This window comes from Muscardinus avellanarius, assembly GCF_963383645.1.
Source record: "Muscardinus avellanarius genome assembly, chromosome: 10".
Taxonomy (NCBI): Eukaryota; Metazoa; Chordata; class Mammalia; order Rodentia; family Gliridae; genus Muscardinus; species Muscardinus avellanarius.
Window position 1 is genome coordinate 44,318,019 of NC_137796.1, and position 18,628 is coordinate 44,336,646.

The following is an 18,628-nucleotide window of genomic DNA, read 5'->3' on the forward strand; positions in this document are numbered from 1 at the left end:
TGCCCCTGGATTCATTTCCCAGTAACCCCCCTTTCACAGGCAGTAAAATAAAGACATTGGTTCTAAAGTTCTGCTGTACACACACACACACAAATTAGTAAGTTTCTTAAAAATCAAATCAGCTAGGCACAATGTAACACACCTGTAATTTTGGCTACTCAGGAGAGCAAGGCAGAAGATCACAAATTCAAGGCCAGCATCAGCAACTTGGAGAGACCCTGTCTCTAAAAGGGCTGAGAGTAGAACACCCCCTCCCTGTTACCTGTATCTTAGGCATATTATTCAGTGTTAAATGGTTTACTGAACAGTGTTAGTATACTATCTTTAGGTTTCTATTTAATGAAGTTGCATCTGTTTACTCTTCCAGACCTGCCAAAAAGTGGGATAGTGCGGCAGTCCAGTACTTTCAGGACATTGTAAAGGGTAAGGCTACTGCATCATATTCAGTGCAGCCTGCTTTCCACCAGCACCCATGGTAGTTTACTCTCGTGTCAGCAGGGGGTTTGAGATGTGCCTGTTAAACTCTTTGGCCCTCCTTCCTCATGTGCTTTCTGTAAGTTACCTGGAGCTTCCTCCTCATCAGTGTCACAAATGACTGTACCCCTGAAACGTTGAGGGTGAATGTGGATGCTAATAATGAACAGCTGGAAGTAGAAAGGGACTGTTTATGTAGACACAGCTCTACTCAGTAATAACCCCTGCCTCTTAAGAGGCTTACTTAAAGAGTACAGTGCAGCAGAACAAATTGATGTGCATTTTATCAGACTAACATTTGATGAAAAGCCTACCTTTTTTAGTGAACAAGGAATATTTGATGTGTAACAATCATCATTGTTAATTTAAGATGTATGAGATGTTTTTACCTATTAGTGTGCTTCCTCTGTGTCACAGACACACACTGTTGTGGCAGTTATCCTGACAGCTGACTGCTAGGAGCTGGCTGCTGTTAAGTGCAGATGCCCAGGGTGCCATCTGGTACTAGTTGCGTGCTGGCCTTTCCTTTGCTGTCCCATCATCGGGGTAAAGGAGAAGCCAGATAACTTTGAACCTGGGAGAAGTAGGAGGTTGGGGAGTCTCTTGCTTTGAAATTCGGGCCTTTGAGAGGCCATTGAACATGCGGGGAGATGAGAATATGGGTTTGGAGGAGGCAAACTCCCAGGGCTGAATTGTGCCTACCACCTTCTGTGTATGCAGCTGTGGGCAAGTTACTTAACTATCTCTGAGCTTGGTCTTCTCACCCATAAAATAAAAACAGTACTTATCTCAAAAGGTTCTGATAGAAATGAAATGAAATCAGATGTGTAAAGATAATGGTATTGTGCACCTGAAATTCCAATACTTGGGAGGCTGAAACAGGAGGATCATAGGTTCAAGGCTTGCCTTGGCAATGTAGTAAGACTCAGCAACCTAACAAGATCCTGTTTCAAAACAAAATATTTTAGCTGGGTGTGGTGGTGCAGGCTTGTAATCTCAGCATTCGAGAAGCTGAGACAGGAGTGTCGCAGTTAGAAGACAGCCTCAGCCACTTAGGCCCTTTGCAACTCAGTGAGACCCTACCTGTTTCAAAATAAAGAATAAAAAATGGCTGCAGGTATAGCTCGGAGATAGAAGGCTCCTGGGTTCCATCCTCAGTACCACACAGACACACAGACACACACACAAAAAATTCTAAAAATGGGTTGAGGGCATAGCTTAGAGGTAGAATGTTCCTGAGGTCACTCCCCAGCAACACACACACACACACACACACACACACACACACACACACACACAAAAACAAACCAATATCCGTAAATGGGCCTGCTGTTTGGGTTATTTAGTCTCCAATACAGAGCCAAGAAGTCTAATCTGTGGGACATCTGGAACAGAGAAGGGGTGCTCAGATGAAAGATTGGGACTGGAAATTTGGACTGCATATCTGAGGAGGTATGAGGTAGCAGGGGTTTCCGTTGATGGGGACAGAGGATTTGTGGCTCACTCCAGTCAGGAGCCTTTTCCATGGCCTGCTCACTTCCCCCACCTGCCTTCTACTCTAGGAGCCCATCCTACTTGAGGAAGCCACTAGCTCTATGGTTCTGGGTACTCTTAGGAGCTTAGCAGAGACTAATAGGTGGGACATGGTCATGATTGCTAACAGCTCATTTGTTCTTTGGTTTTTGTCATTTAGCAACTACTCAGGTGGAAGCGGAATTATGTTCTGTGGAAGGAGATACTTTTGAGGTTTACCTTTATGTAACAATAAAAAATGAAAAAGTAAGTAAAAGATTTGTACTTTCTAAATATTTTATCATTATTTAAATTTTGACTTTTATCAATGACGAATAAACACTACAGAAAACTAATTCACACAGCTTAGAAGCTATCTAAATGTTTCACATTTAGTGTCACAGATTTTGTCATTGTAAGTAATGTGGGCCCAGTGTTAAGAATTCAGATACCATGAGTGTAGAAAGAAAGTAGACATGATGTGTGAGAACATGACCCTCTCTGCCCAGGTTATTTGCTGCTATAGTTTGACTGGTGGCCTTTTCCAAGATCTGCTACAAGGTGCATTTTTGCCTTTTGGGAAGTGGACACAGGACATAGATCTAGGGCTTCCCAGAACCCACAGAGAGCCACTAGCCCAGGGAATTTGTTGTTGCTGCTTTGGAGATTGATCTCAGAACCCCACACATGCTAAGTGTGTGTAATGAATGCACATACATAAACACACTGTGACACTGAGCTATGCCCTAACCCCCACCTAGGGATTTATTTTTTTGTGGTACTGGGGGGTGGAACCCAGAGGCTTTTCTACCTCTGGACTATACTCCCAGACCTATTTTATACTTTATTTGGAAACAGGGTCTCACTAAGTTGCTGAGAGCCTCACTCAGTAGCTGAAGCTGGCTTCGAACCTGTGCAATCCTCCTGTCTCAGCCTCCCAAGTGCTGGGATTACAAGTGTGCGCCACCACACCCGGCTTCCACCTACAGATTTTAAATCACATGATAATTACTCTGTGTGTGTGTGTTAATGGAGATTGAACCCAGGAGCATTCTACCTCCAAACTACACTCTCAGCCCTGTTTTAATTTAAATTTTATTCTGAAACAGGCTATCACTATGTTGCAGGGGATCTCCCTAAAGTACTGTGCAACCTGTGATACTCCCAAATATTGGGATTACAGACATGTACCACCAGGACCAGTAATATTTATTATTATTATTTTTATTTGTTGCTAGGGATTGAACCCAGGGGTATTCTACCTCTGAGCTACACCCTCAGGCATATTTTATTTTATTTTGAAACAAGGTCTTGCTAGGTTGATGAGAGTCTTACTAAGTAGTTGACAACCCTCCTGTCTCAGCCTCCCAAGTACTAGGATTACAGGCATGTGCCACCAGGCCCATCTTATTTTTTTTTATTTTGAAATGCTTTCACAAAATTGTGGAGGGCCTAAGTTGCTGAGACTGGCCACAAATCTGTGATCCTTCTGTCTCAGCCTCCCAAGTACTGATACTATAGGTATGGGCTGCCACACCTAGTGTGTGTGGAGGTGGTGGTGGTGGTGGCAGCTGCGGTAGGCAGCTAATGCTGCTGCTGATTATTCTTATTATTACCATCATTCATTCATTCATTCATTCATTCATTCATTCATTCATTGTGTGTGTGTAGAGGGGGTACTGGGGTTGAGCCCAGGAGCATTCTACCTCTGGCTACACTCCCAGCTATTTAATTTTGAAACAGGGTCTCACTAAGGGCCTAATCCCCAAGTACTGGGATTATAGGTGTGTGCCACCACATATGGCTCATTATTATTTCTTGCCTGTAAAAGTTACTGCTATACTATTGACCTATTTCCATAATTTCTTCTGTATATATGTGTGATACTGGCAATTGAACCCAGAGGTGCTCTACCTCATAAATAGGCTGTCACCCCAGCCTTATTTATTATTTTGAAAGTCTTGCTAAATTACTACACACTGCCCTCAAACCTGCCACCAACCTGTCTCAGCCTCCCAAGTACTAGAATTACAGGCATGAGTCCAGATCCTACATTTTTTATTGGAATTTTACTGTGACAAACTATTTCTTCTCCCCATATATTAGGTTATTCACCTATATATTTATGTATTTATATATTTATGTATTTATATATTTATGTATATATGTATGTATGTATGTGTAGCACTGTGTATAGAACCCAGGGTCATCCTACCTCTCAGCTACACCCCTGGCCCTATTTTTATTTATTCTTCATATTCTTATTTTATTTTTTAATTTTTTTCGGTACTGGAGATGGAACCCAGGGGCATTCTACCTCTGAGCTACACCCCCAGCCCTATATTTTATTCTTTATTTTGAAACAGGGTCTCACTGAGTTGCAAAGGGCCTCACTAAGTAGCTGAGGCTGTCCGCAAACTGCGAGCCTCCTGTCTCAGCCTCCAAAATGCTGGGATTACAAGTGTGTGCCACCATGCCGGGCTAAGTAGCTGAGGCAGGCTGTGAGTCTATGATCCTCCTATGTCAGCCTCCCAAGTACTGGGATTACACCGCCACCATGCCGGATTTACCAGTTTAAACTAATATAGATTTTTAGTTGTTTTATTTTGGGAGGGGTATAATTCATTGCTGTCATTATTGTCTTGCTTAGATTGCCTGAACAATCTAATCAAACCTGATTTCTTCAAACAGGGAATACTGTCTTTTTAGTGTACCTTGTCATTGTTTGAACACTTACCTTCCTAGTATCACAGAATGCTCCAGGATCATTTTGTCATTTTCTAGCCCGAGCTTTGTAATCAACCATTTACCAAAAGGTGTTGGTTCCTTTTTTTAAAGAGTGCTAGTGAGGTATAAAAATGAGGGCGTAAGGTGTGTTTACTGCTCCTGTGGTTTCACCAATTGTGCATATTCTCAGCAGAAAGAGGAAATGTAGGCACTTCACTAACTCATGCAGACACCTAATTTATTTTTATCTCATCTATCCATCTGTACATGAATTAGGAGCTGCGATTCCTCTAATTTCAGTCTAAAAATCATAGGGTTCATTCTAGCCTGCCCTTTTCTTAACATTTTCTTTAGTATGAGAAATCCACTCTTATTTGCTACTGTGTACTTACTTGAGCAATAATATTTACATAAAGTAATTTCAGAATTGCTAACGCACATCTCTATGGAAAAGATACTTATCTCTATTCTTCATATCATTACAACCAAACTGTTTTCAAAGTTACTCAGATTAGTTTTTTCTTTTCTACCCCCTTCAGTGAAATTGTGTTATTTTTTAATAATGAGATTCATTCTTTAAAATTTTTTATTGGTATATTGTAGTCATATATCTTAATGGGATACAAGATGCTGGAGACATACATGCACACATCACCCAATTAGCCCTTACCCAATTCCCACCCCTCCCTCCTTCTCATATATGGCATAGTGATTGACATTGATATGTTTGTTAAAGTACATCATGTGCATTAGAGAATTTCTCTCTTCCCCCCTCCCATCTCCTTTTTTGCTCATCTATAGTATCTCCTTAGTCTACAGTTCCTCCTATGACCAATTTTCTCCCTAGCTTCCACATATTAGGGAAAACATCTGGTTTCTTTTTGTGTGTGTGTGACTAACTAGTTTCACTTAGTGTAATCTCCTCCAGTTCCATCCATTTCCCTGTAAATGATGTAATTGTGTTTTTCTTTACACAATTTTCTTGGCTGAGTAAAATTCCGTTGTATACATATCCCATAGTTTTGTAATCCATTCATTGATTGATGGACATCTTGGCTGGTCCCATAGTTTGGCAATTTGTGAATTGTGCAGTTATGAACATAGATACACATGCATTAGTTTGGTAGTTTGGTTTCCGTTCTTTTGGGTAGATATCTAGAAGTGGTATTACTGGATTATATGGTAAGTCCTTCCCATTCTTCTGAGTATCCTCCATACTGTTTTCCTAAGTGATTGCACTAATTTGCAGTCCCACCAACAGTGTATTAAAGTTTCCACTTCTCCACATCCTTGCCAGCATTTGTTGTTTGTGTTTTGCGTGGTTGCTATTCTAGATGGAGTTAGGTGAAATCTCAGGGTAGTTTTAATTTGCATCTTTCTGATTGCTAATAATATTTAGCATTTTTTCATGCATTTATTGGCCATTTGTATTTCTTCCTTTGTGAAATGTCTGTTTAGTTGCCCATTTTTTGATTGGGAATTTGTTTTCTTAGTGCTGAGTTTCTTGAGTTCTCTGTATATTCTAGATATTAGTCCTGTATTGGAGAAGTAGTTTGCAAAAAATCATCTCCCATTCTGTTGGGCTGGGAGTGGAAATGGAAGGTAGAATGCCTCTGAGTTCAATCCCCAGTACACACACCCCTACACACACACACACACACACACACAACCCTACACACACACACACACACAACCCTACACACACACACACACACACACACACACACACACACACACGTTCTTTTACCAGGCATGGTGGCACACACCTGTAATCCCTGTACATGGGAGGCTGAGACAGGAGGATGAAAGGTTTGAGGCCAACCTTTTCAATATAGTGAGATTTTCAACAACCTAGTGAGACCCTGCTTCAAAACAAAAAGTAAGCCCAGTATGGTGGTGCATCTCTTTAATCCTAGTACTTGGGAGGGTGAGATAGAGTATCACAGGTTAGAGGGACGGCTTCAGCAAGACCTTGTTTCAAAATAAATATAAAATAGGATTGCAGGTGTAACTTGGAGGTAGAATGTTCCTGGGTTCCAACTCTAGTACCACTAAATACATAAACAAAAAGGGGTTAGGGTTGTAGCATGGAGGTAGAATGCCCCTGGGTTTAATCCTCAGACAGGCACACATACAGACACCCCCATACATGTGCATGCTATGCTTCTTGTATTTCTTACAGATCTTTATTGTTTTCTCATTAGAGTTCATGAGAAGTATTTAATTCAGTTATCAGAGCAGAAGTAAAGGAATTGATCAAATTATGTTCTATAAAAGTTTTATTGAAAATTGACATTTGGGGTTAAGTTTGAGAATATTTTCTTTACAGTCAATTGACTACATGTGTTTCATTATCCATTAAATATTTTAAAATTTTACAGGTTTGTATTAATGATGATCTAGTTGCAAAGAACTTCGCTTGCTATGTATCACCCAAAGAGAATAAAAATTTTGATTCTTTAGAGAAGCCAAGATTCAGTATAAAGTCAGCTTCCTTGTCTAGGAAACTCAATCCAGCACTTAGTCTTTGGCCAGAGCTTTTGCAAAGAAAAGATTTCCAAGGAATGAAAAGTGAGTGGATCTTTATTAATAGTGTTTCTTTTAAATTACCTTATTTATAATCTTCATGTGAAGCCGGGCGTGGTGACGCACGCTTGTAATCCCAGCTCTTGGGAGGCTGAGACAGGAGGATCGCACAGGTTCGAAGCCAGCCTCAGCTACTGAGTGAGGCTCTCAGCAACTTAGTGAGACCCTGTTTCCAAATAAAATAGAAAATAGGTCTGGGAGTGTAGCCTGAAGGTAAAAAGCCTCTGGGTTCCATCCCCAGCACCACACACACACACACACACACACACACACACACACACACACACACACACACAATAATCTTCATGTTTTGATATGAGTTGTTGTACCAGCTTTTACCTGAATGGTGACTCTGGACTTGGACTTGGACTTGATGTTTAAGAACTAAAGTTTTATTCTGAGAAGCCTATGATAGATTCTGTGGCCCTAAAATTTGTTTTTGTGAAAGCATGGAAAAAACTCTTAATTTCTTATTTAAGTGTGTGTGTGTGTGTGTGTGTGTGTGTGTGTGTATGTGTGTGTGTGTTATACTTAGGGTTTGAACCCAGGGGCATTCTACCTCCGAGCTATATCCCCCCAACCTATTTTATTTTTATTTTGAAACAGGGTCTCACTATGTTGATGAGAATCTCACTACTTCCTGAGGCTGTCCTTGAATCTGCGATCCTCTCATCTCATCCTCCCAAGTACTGGGATTATAAGCATGGGACAGCACACCCAGCTTATTTAAAGAAGTCCAGATGTTTGTAATTAAAGATTTTAGCAAAGTAAGGTTTTGAATATTTAGAGTTTAAGGCATTTTTTTTTTTTGCATTACTGGGGGTGGAACCCAGGACCATTGTACCTCTGAGTTACATCCCCAGCCTTATTTTTTTTAGTGTGTATGTATGTATGCATGTATTTATTTATTTATTTATTTATTTATTTATTTATTTATTTATTTATTTATTTAGTGGTACTCTGGTTCCTGGAAGCCCTTCTACCTCCGGGCTACACTCCCAGACCCATTTTTACATTTTTATTTGGAAACAGGGTCTTCTAAGCCAGAGCGCGCTGCTTTCTTTGAACCTGTGCAATCCTCCTGTCTCTGCCTCCCAAGCACGGGGATTACAAGCGTGTGCTACCACGCCCAGCTTTTATTTATTTTTTTGAAACAGGGTCTCACTGAGTTGCAAGGAACCTTGCTAAGTAGCTGAGGCTGTCTGTGAACCACAATCCTTGGTCTCAGCCTCCTGAATGCTGTGATTAAAAGTGTGCACCACCACACCTGGCAAGTTTTAGGCATTTTTAAAGGACTATTTATTGCCAGTAACCCTTTGTATAAAAGTATGAGAAGAGTTAATGATAGACTGTGGAAGCAATTTAACGTGTTTCTCTTTGCTTTTAGGTTTTAGTCTCCTCACATACTGCTTTTGTTATGCTCTAGTAACCTTACAGGGAAACCAAGAGCAAAAGTAGTATGTCGCTGAATTCACATTTTTTTTAGCATTTTATTTCATGCTTTAATTTTGAAATTTATCCTTTCAGATTCCCATGGTTTCAATGTTTTGGCACAATCTCCCCAGCATACAATGTACAAGGGTGTTGTCGGTGACCTAGAGCCAACTGCTACAGTACTTGGTGAGTTCTACTAATTGGGTATATTTCATAGATAGCATAAAATAGTATCTTTTTTGAGGGGTGCTGAGAATGAAACCCACTTACATACAGCTTTGGGGCCTCATACATGTTCTACCACTGAGCTATACTCCTACCCCTTAACTAGCTGAGAATTATAAAGGTTGTTTAGAAGGGCTGTGGTAATTCTCTTACCTTTCTTCTTAATTTAATGGAACAGTTTTTTATACAGAGGCTGAAAGTGATCATTTGTTCTGCAGTTCATACTTGGTGAGTTTACTATAATGTAAAGACATATAACAGGCATTTTTGAGCTGTAGTCCCAACTAACTTGGGAGGCTAAAGAAGGATGGGTACTTAAACCTAAGAGTTTGAGGCCAGCCTCATCAGCACAACAAGATCCTGTCTTGAAAAATAAAAGAATGGATTAGGTATTTAATTTACATTTATAATTGACTTTTGTTTTAAGCAGTAGAGTGCAAAAATTAAGGATAATCAGTGCATGAGGGAGATAGACTCAATCTTTAATTCCACATCTCAAAGATCTTTCATAAATTTGAACTGTCAGTTTAATTTCACTACCACATACACAGAAAAGAATTCATATAACACTAAATATAAGTATTCATTTAACACTCAGCACAAGTAAATGTTGGCTATTATTATTACTATTGTTAACTGCACTACTGGTTTATTTTTATTCTTAAATAATGTAGATATTTTAGCAGAGGATTCTGGGTAGTATGCATTCAAGTGTGGTAATGGATAAGCTGCATTTAGTATCTTAGGTTCTTGATTATTTTCCATTAACATTTAAGACAAAACTTAATGTTCTTCTGTTAGTTCTGTTGACCAATAATATATGAAAAAATGTCTGACATCACTAGCAGTTGGGAAAATGCAAATCAAAGCTACACTGAGATTCCATCTAATTCCAGTTAGAATGGCAATCTTCAAGAATACAAACAGTAACAAATACTGGTGAGGATGTGGGGAAATAGGAACTCTCTCACACTGTTGATGGAATTGTAAATTAGTACAACCACTATCAAGATCAGTTTGAAGCTTTGTCAGGTAGGAACAGAACCATCATATAACCCACCTATACTTCTCTGTAGTATCTTCTGAAAAGAATTAAAGTCAGAATATTATAGTGATACATGTATATCCATGTTTATAGCAGCACAATTCATAGAGGCCAAATTACGGAACCAACCAGCTGTCAAACAACAGATGAATAGGTAAAGAAAGCGTGGCATAGATAACACAGTGGAATTTATTCAGCCATAAATAAGAGCAAATTATGTCACTTGTAGCAAAATGGATGAAACTAGAGAATATTATGCTAAGCAAGATCAGTTAGTCTGAGAAGGTCAGGGATTGTATGTTTTCTTCCATATGTGGAAACCAGAGAGAAAATAGGAAATATAAGGGACTTTAAATCATTTGACAAGGGACCTATAGAATAATGGGAGGGGCTTGGAGGGAGTTAGGAAGAGCGAAGAGGGAGGAGTGAAGAACAAATAGTTCAAATAATACTGCAGCAACTCGTGAAGGTATTGTCACTACCAATTTCACTAACATGGGGGAGGGAGGAGTGGGATGTGAAGGGAAATACACCAAGAGTTGTTTGCATGTGTTGTCACATTGAACCTAACTATCATGTATAATTATAATGCACTAATAAAATAAAAATTTTAAAAATCTGTTGAGCTTTCTTTATAAGTAACTAGTGGTTCTATTGGTTTTCTTTTTGTATTTTTAAGAGAAAACCCTCTACAATTTTTTTTTACAATCGATCTAGCAATGGATAGTTCAAAATATATTTGACAATTACAAAATTGATATATAATTTGTATTTGGGGACATATTAAATGTCAACAATGTTAAAGATTTTTTTCCCTTCTACTTTTACTCTCTTGGACTCTGTTAGACAAAGGTCAGTGTTTCTCTGTCTGTCCTGATTTTTGAGAGGTTTGTGGAGTTTTTTGTTCTGAGACTCCTTACTGTGTTGATCAGGCTGGCCTCAAACGTGTGATCCTTCTCCTTCAGCCTTCTGAGTCGCTGGCATCACAGGCATGTGCAACCTTGCCCAGCTGATTTTTTAAAAAATTATCATTTTTCTCTTTGTTCTAGCCTAGTATTTATCTTTTCAGTTTTCAACTTGGTAAGTGTTTATGTGTTAGGGAGTACTGGGGATCGAACCCAGGAGCACTCTACCTCTGAGGTTTATCCATAGCCCTTTTTATTTTTAGTTTAGAAACAGTCTCACTAAGTTGCTGAAAGCCTCACTACATTGCTGAGATTGTCCTTGAACCTGCACTTCTCCTATCTCAGTGCTGTCCTTCAGTTTCAGCCTCCAAGCACTGGGATTACAGGCATGCATCACTGTACCTGGATCAATTTATAATTATTCTTATTGTTTTGAGTTCTAATTTGTTTTTTTTTTTTGTTTACCTGTCTTTTTATATCTGTTTTGTTTCATAAATGGTATTCCTTGTTTTATCTCTTAGGGGTGTGTGTGTGTGTGTGTGTGTGTGTGTGTGTGTGTGTGTTTTACTAGGAATTGATCCTAGGGATATCCTACCTCTGAGCCCCTGGTCCTATTTTACTTTTTATTTTGAAACAGGATCTCCCTAAGTTTTGTAGGGCTTTGTTGCTGAGGCTGGCTACAAACTTGAGGTCCTCCTGTCTCTGCTTCTCAAGTCCTGGAATTATAAGCATGTGCCACCAGCCTCAATTCTTGTGGATATTTGAGTAGGTTTATTTTAAAGGTCTTTTTAGGCTACTTTTTAAAATCCCCCGCTCACCTTTTTAAAAAATTTTTATTGGTGCATTGAAGTCATACATCTTAATGGACTACAAGATGATAGAGGCATAAATGGAAATATCACTCATTTAGCCCTTTCTCAATTTCCTCCCTATTCCCCCCTCACTTCTTCTCATGTTTGGCTTAGAGATTGACTTTGATATGTTTGTTAATTTACATCATGTGCATTAGAGAATATCCCCCCAATCTCCTCAGTTAGATCGCCTTATTTGTTTATCTATAGTATCTTAATCTTCATCTAGAGTTCCTTCTATGACCTTTTTTCTCCCTAGCTTCCACATATTAGGGAGAACATCCGATTTTTTACTTTGTGTGACTGACTTAATATCATTTAGCATACTATTCTCCATTTCCACTCATTTCCCTACAGATAACATAATTTTGTTCTTCTTTATGGCTGAGTAAAATGCCATTGTTCACATATCCTATAGTTTTGTAATCCATTAATAATTTCCTGTCTTATACTGGCTTTGGGATTAGACTCTTCCTGTTTTTCAAAGGCTTTGAGGTATGTCATTAGGTTATTTATTTGGTGATATTTTTTTTTTGTTCTTATGTAGGCACTCAGTGCTATGAGTTTTCCTCTTAATACTGCCTTCAAGGTGTACCAGAGATTTTGACATGTTGTGTCAAAAAACATTTTCATTTGTTTCTATGAATTTCTTTTTTTTTTTTTTCATGCGGGTCTAGGGATGGAGCCCAGAGGCATTTGACCTCTGAGCTACACCCCCTGCCCAATTTTTTTATTCTTTATTTTGAAACAGAGTCTCACTGAGTTACAAAGGACCTCACTAAGTAGCTGAGGCTAGCTGTGAACCACAATCCTCTGGTCTCAGCCTCCCAAATGCTGGGATTACAAGTGTGCGCCACCAAGCCCGGCTTGAATTTCTTAATTTTACCCCTTACTACTTCTATGACCCATTCCTGGTTCAGCAGTGTGGCGTTCGGTCTCCACGTTTATGTGGTTACTCTGGATCTTCTAGTTTGATTTCTAGTTTAATTCCATTGTGGTCTGAGAATACGTAGGGGAGTATGTCACATTCTTTTTTTTTTTTTTTTTTTTTTTTTTTGGTACCAGGGATGGAACCCAGGGGCACTGTACCTTATGATCTACACCCCCAGTCCTAGTTTTTAGTCTATTTATTTATTTATTTATTTATTTATTTATTTATTTATTTATTGCAGTACTGGGGATGGAACCCGGGGCATTCAACCTCTGAGCTACACCCCCGGCCCCATTTTTTATTCTTTTTTCTGAAATAAGGTCTCACTGAGTTGTGAAGGGCCTTGGCTAAGTAGCGGAGGCTGTCCGTAAACTGCGATCCTCCAGTCTCCACCTTCCAAATGCTGGGATTGCAAGCATGCATCTGGCTAGTCTTTTTATTTTTATTTATTTATTTTGCAGTACTAGGGATGGAACCCAGGGGCATTGTACCTCTGAGCTACACCCCATCCCTATTTTTTTTAGTTGTTTTTTTTTTTTTTAAAAGGGTCTCACTGAGTTTGCAAATGGCCTTGCTAAGTAGCTGAGGCTGTTCACGAGCCGCAAACCCAATCCTTTAGTCTCCATCTCCTGAATGCTTGGATTGCAAGCATGTGCCACCATGCCCAGCTCTAGTCTTTTTATTTTTGAAACAGGGTCTCACTGAGTTGCGAAGGGCCTTGTCAAGTAGCCAAGGCTGTCTGCGAACCATGATCCTTTTGGTCTCCATCTCCCAAATGCTGGGATTACAAGCATGTGCCACCATGCCTAGCTATGTAACACTTTTTGAATTTGCTAGTGCTTGCTTTTGTGGCCCAGGCTGTGGAGAAAGTTCCATGAGCAGCTGAGAAAAATGTGAACTCTGCTATAGTTGGGTGGAATATTGTCTATGTATCTAATAGGTCCATTTGGCTTATAGTGCTCTTTAGGTCTAAGGCCTCTTTACTGACTTTTTGTCTAGAAGATCAGTCTAGTATTGTGAGAGGAGTGTTGAAGTCTCCCAGTATTATTGTATTGGGATCTATGTATGATTATCACGAAGATTTTGTTTTATGAAAGTGGCTGCACCTATGTTTGGGGCATAAATGTTGACTATCATTATTTCCTCTTTCTAGATTGTTTGTTTTACTAGTAAAAATGACCTGTTTTGTCTCTTCTCATAAGCTTGGGCTTGAAGTCTTTGTCTGATATCATAGTTGCTACTCTTGCTTATCTTAGAATTTCGCTAGCGTGGATTACTTCACTCTAGCCCTTCACTTTTACTTTATGACTATCTTTACTTGTGAGGTGCATTTGTTACAGGCAGCATATAGGTGAATTCTTTTTTTTTTTTTTTGGTGGTACTGGGGTTCCTGGAAACCCTTCTACCTCTGGGCTACACTCCCAGACCTATTTTGTACTTTTTTATTTTTGGAAACAGTCTCTTAAGCCAACGAGGCTGACTTCAAACCAGCGCGATCCTCCTGTTTCGCCTCCCAAGTGCGGGGATTACAAGTGTGCACCACCACGCCCGGTGAATTCTGGTTTTTAATCCATTTTGCCACCTTATTACAGAATTGAAGCCATTTATGTACATTTATGTACATTGAGCCATTTATGATTATTGAGAGATGATTTTTTATTTCTAATATTTTGAGTTTTAGCTTCTGTTTGAGGTAGTATTTCTGTTTGTTCTTAGTTGTTTGATGGAAATTATTATTTCTCTGGTTCTGGCATTTATTACTTATTTATTTTTTGCAGTTAATCTTTTTGCGTATCTTCTCTACTGCTGGTTTGGAAGACATAAATTCTTTCAGTTTCTGTTTGTTGTGGAAGATTTATTTCCCTGTTGAATTTGTGAGGTAGTTTTTCTGGGTAGGAAAGTTTTGGCTTCAAGTTGTTTTCTTTCAGAGTTTGGAATATGTTGCTTCAGGTCCTTCTGGCTTTCATGACATGATTTGGGAAGTCTGGAGTGATTTTAATTGGTTTGCCTCTGAATGTCACTTGGTCTTTTGCTTTTGTTGGCTTTAAGATTCTCTCCTTGGCTTCTACATTAGTCAGTCTATTTATTATGTGACATGGTGAACTTTTTCTCTGATCTTGTCAAAAGGGGGTCCTATAAGCTTCCTAAACCTGTGTATCAACCTCTTTTCCTATGTTCTGAAAATTTTCTGATCTTTGAAATGATTTATGATCCCTTTGGTTTCACCATCTTCTATGCCTTTTATACTCAGGTTAGTTGTTTTAAGATGGGCCCATATCTCTTCAATGTCCTATTCATGCTGTCAAATTGTTTTTTCTAAATTATATAATTTAGAAAAATTATATAATGTGTGTTTATTTTTGGAGTGATCATCTTCTAAGAGCAAGATCCTGTTTTACATGTGTTCTAATCTATTGTTTATAGTTTGTTTTGATGCCTTCACTTTAATGATTGTATCCTTCAGAGCTTCTTTCTGATTCCTATTTAGGATGTCAGTTTCTTTATTCCTTTATTTCTTTCAGGCTCTCTGTAATTCCTTTTTGGAAATCTTGTATCATTTTTGCTGTTAATTTTCTTATTTGTTTTTCTGGCAATCTCTGCAATTCTGTGTTGTTGGGTTCTTTTATTGTGAAATTATAGGAGCTCATTGCTTCCTTGTTATTCTTCTCATGATTTCAGGTTTCTTAAGTTTGTATCTTTGTTGCTTTGGATAGCTTTCTCAGTCTGGAAGTGTCAGCTGGTATATACAAGGGTAAGTTGTGTTGTATTCAATGGTAAAGGTTGAGTGGTGAAGTGCAATAATAGGGTAAAGTCGAATGGAATGAGAGTTTGAGTTTGCTAAGGTAGTGTATAGTAGATATTAGAAATAGTGAATATATAGGAGGTTGTAGTAACCAATATAGAGTATTTAGTATAGTGCTATGAAGTAGATTTAATACAAGACAAAGAAAAAAAGGGAAAGGGATGGAGAGAAGAGAGTAGCTATGTATGAGGGAAGAAGCTTGTGAAAGGGGTGGTGAAGAGAGCAAACAAGCATACACATAACACAAAATAACAAAAAGCAAAACAGAATAACAAAATAATACAACCCTACATAAATATGCATATGAGCAGACTTGGCTTCGGAGGTCCTCCTTGGTCTACGTGGATTCTTTCAGCCTTTTAAGGTTCATATTCTATAATAGGTTCTTGGGCACATCCCAAGCACTCTCATTTGCTCTGTAACCTATAGTAATGATGTCTGTTTACAGCCCCACCTTTTGGTCTCCTTCAGTGATTGGGACCCTGGCTTGGTGTCTCTTCCTGTGCAGTCACCAAATGCCATTGACATATTTCCTGCTGCAAGCCTGGGTCTCTGAGCTCTCAAAAAAGACCTATCTCTGAGACTCAGTCTACACCAGTGGCTGGTATCACTGGGGCTGGTTCTAGTGTTAAGTGCAGGTCTTCATGCTTTTCCACTGATAGTGTGCCCGAGTCTCTCTTTTGCCTGCATAGGCGGCAGGTTTCACTGAGATCAGATCCAGTGTATATATGGGAGTTCGTGTTCTCCACAGCTAGGGCTGGGTTGGTCTGACTTTTCCCTGGTCACTTCCGGAGATCCTACTAGGGCTCTGAGCACTGGGAACTGTTGGCCTGTTTGCCTGATTGGCCCCTAGCAGCTATCTGCTAATCTGAGCCTCTGCTGTGCATGACAGCAGACTCTACCCAACCTTTATCAGGATGAACTGCAAATTCTCAGGCCCTGTGAATACATTGCTTACTGCGCAAGTCATTGTAACCACACTGGGTGGTCTCCTGTGGGGACAGCTGGTTCACTTACAGTGTTGTTGAGGGTCACTCTGGATCTTGGGAGAATGTGGTGTTTGGCTGTCAGTGCTGAAAGTTGTTGCCTCAGTCCAGGCAGGAGGAGTCAGTGAGCTGCAGCTGCTTACTTTGTTTCAAGCCACTGGCTTTTTAGCTGGGGCTTTTTAAAGGCTGCAGTGCTGGCAGTCCCAGTGCTCGTGGCCACAGCTATTTGAACCAGGTGGGATACTTTTCCGCTCTCTGATCTACCTTCTCGCTTTATTCTCAGTTCTCTGTTCAAATTTATGCTAGTTTCTTTTGTTGAGATGCTGTTTTCATGGAGATGGAGATTGTCAGCAGGACTGATTTGTACTGCTTCCTTCCTTCCATTTCCTCCTGCCACTTTTTAAAAAATCATAACCAACTGTATTGTGGATTTTAAGGTTTTTGTTTTAGAGCTAATCGTGTATGGCCATTTTATCAGTGAATTAAATCTACCACCTTCATTTTTGGCTCCATATCAAAGTTAATATTTTTGGCTGAAAGCCTGTTCCCTGAAGAGATAATGTAATTGTAGACCTCAGTACTACATGACACGCAGGTTTGGTCTCCAAAGTACTTTAAGAAAGAATTAAGCAAATTTACAACACCATCTTCACATATCTTGTGTTAACTATTATTTCAGTGCTTTGTGTTGTTTAATGGGTGAAAGATTTAACCCATCATTGCAGTTTGTGTGTTTGTCTTACTAATAATAAGAGTGAATATTTTTCTAGATTTGCTTTGATATATCCTTAACAAACAATTACTGAGTTGAGTTTCCTTAGTATTTGTTTTCTTTGAAATCATACCTCATTTTTTTTAAATTTTTTATTGGTGCACTGTATTCATACATCTTAGTGGGATACAAAGAAAACTTTTGTAGACATACATGCACACATTGCCAGTCAACCCCCACCCGATCTCCACCCCATTCCCTCCCCATCCCTCCTTCCCATGCTTGGCTTAGTGGTTGACATCTAGTATTATAGCAATTTATCCAAAATTAAAAATGATAATCTCATATAACAGTTTCATTTGTCTGATACCAAGCTTTTGATAACATAAAGATAACATTTCAATATTTCTTTTTGCTTTCTTTTTTACCAGAGAATATTTTTTTCTTTTTTTTTTTAGGTGAAACTATCATATATTTATATATTTATTTTTCAGAAAAAAATTTATCCTAATATGGAATATGGATTCTAGATACCCAAAACGATCTCGAAAAAGAACAAAGTTAGGAGATGTATATTTTCTGATTTCAAACCATATAAAGCTACAATAATTGAAACAGTGTAGTACTGTTCTAAAGGCAGATATATAAACTATTGGAGCTAAATAAAAGCCTAGAGCTAAATTCTTCCGTATATTGTCAAGTTATATTTGACAAGGTTTCCACAAACATTTGGTGGAGGAAATAATAATATTTTAACTAAATAATGTTGAAAAATTAAAATTACATGAAAATGTTTCAATATTTCTTTTTGCTTTTTTTCTTACCAGAGAATATTTTTTTCTATTTTTTTAGGTGAAACTATCATATATTTATATATTTATTTTTCAGAAAAAAAATCTATCCTAATATGGAATATGGACTATAGATACCCAAAATGATCTTGAAAAAGAACAAAGCTAGAAGATATATATTTTCTGATTTCAAACCATATAAAGCTACAATAATTGAAACAGTGTAGTACTGTTCTAAAGGCAGATTTATAAACCATTGGAGTTAAATACAAGCCTAGAGCTAAATTCTTCCCTATATTGTCAAGTTATTTTTGACAAGGTTTCCACAAACATTTGGTGGTGGAAATAATAATCTTTTAACTAAATATTGTTGAAAAATAATACTTACATGGAAAAGAATAAAATTGGACCCTTACCTAATCCCATATACAAATATTAACTCAAAATAGATAAAAGACCTAAGTATAAATCTTAAGACTATAGACTTTTAGGAGAAAATCTGGGTCATAAAACCTCACAACATTGAAATTGGCAGTGATTTCTTGGATATGATTTCAATGGCACAGGCAACAGAAGGGTATACAAACTCCCTAAAAAATAAAAAACTGTTGTATATCCAAAGACAATGTAAACAGAGTTAACAGTT

At 38.5% G+C, this 18,628-nt stretch overlaps 1 protein-coding gene across 1 annotated transcript in view; it reads left to right on the forward strand.

Moving 5' to 3' along the window:
* TDRD12 (tudor domain containing 12) overlaps window positions 1–18,628 on the forward strand; it is a gene marked incomplete at both ends in the record, with an annotated part of 109,580 nt that overhangs the window by 18,670 nt on the left and 72,282 nt on the right. Inside the window, 4 exons of the mRNA XM_080703546.1 lie at window positions 368–423; window positions 2,168–2,253; window positions 7,095–7,284; window positions 8,827–8,919. Of these exons, the coding sequence (XP_080559672.1) occupies window positions 368–423; window positions 2,168–2,253; window positions 7,095–7,284; window positions 8,827–8,919 (425 nt within the window). The remainder of the gene's footprint in view (window positions 1–367; window positions 424–2,167; window positions 2,254–7,094; window positions 7,285–8,826; window positions 8,920–18,628) is intronic.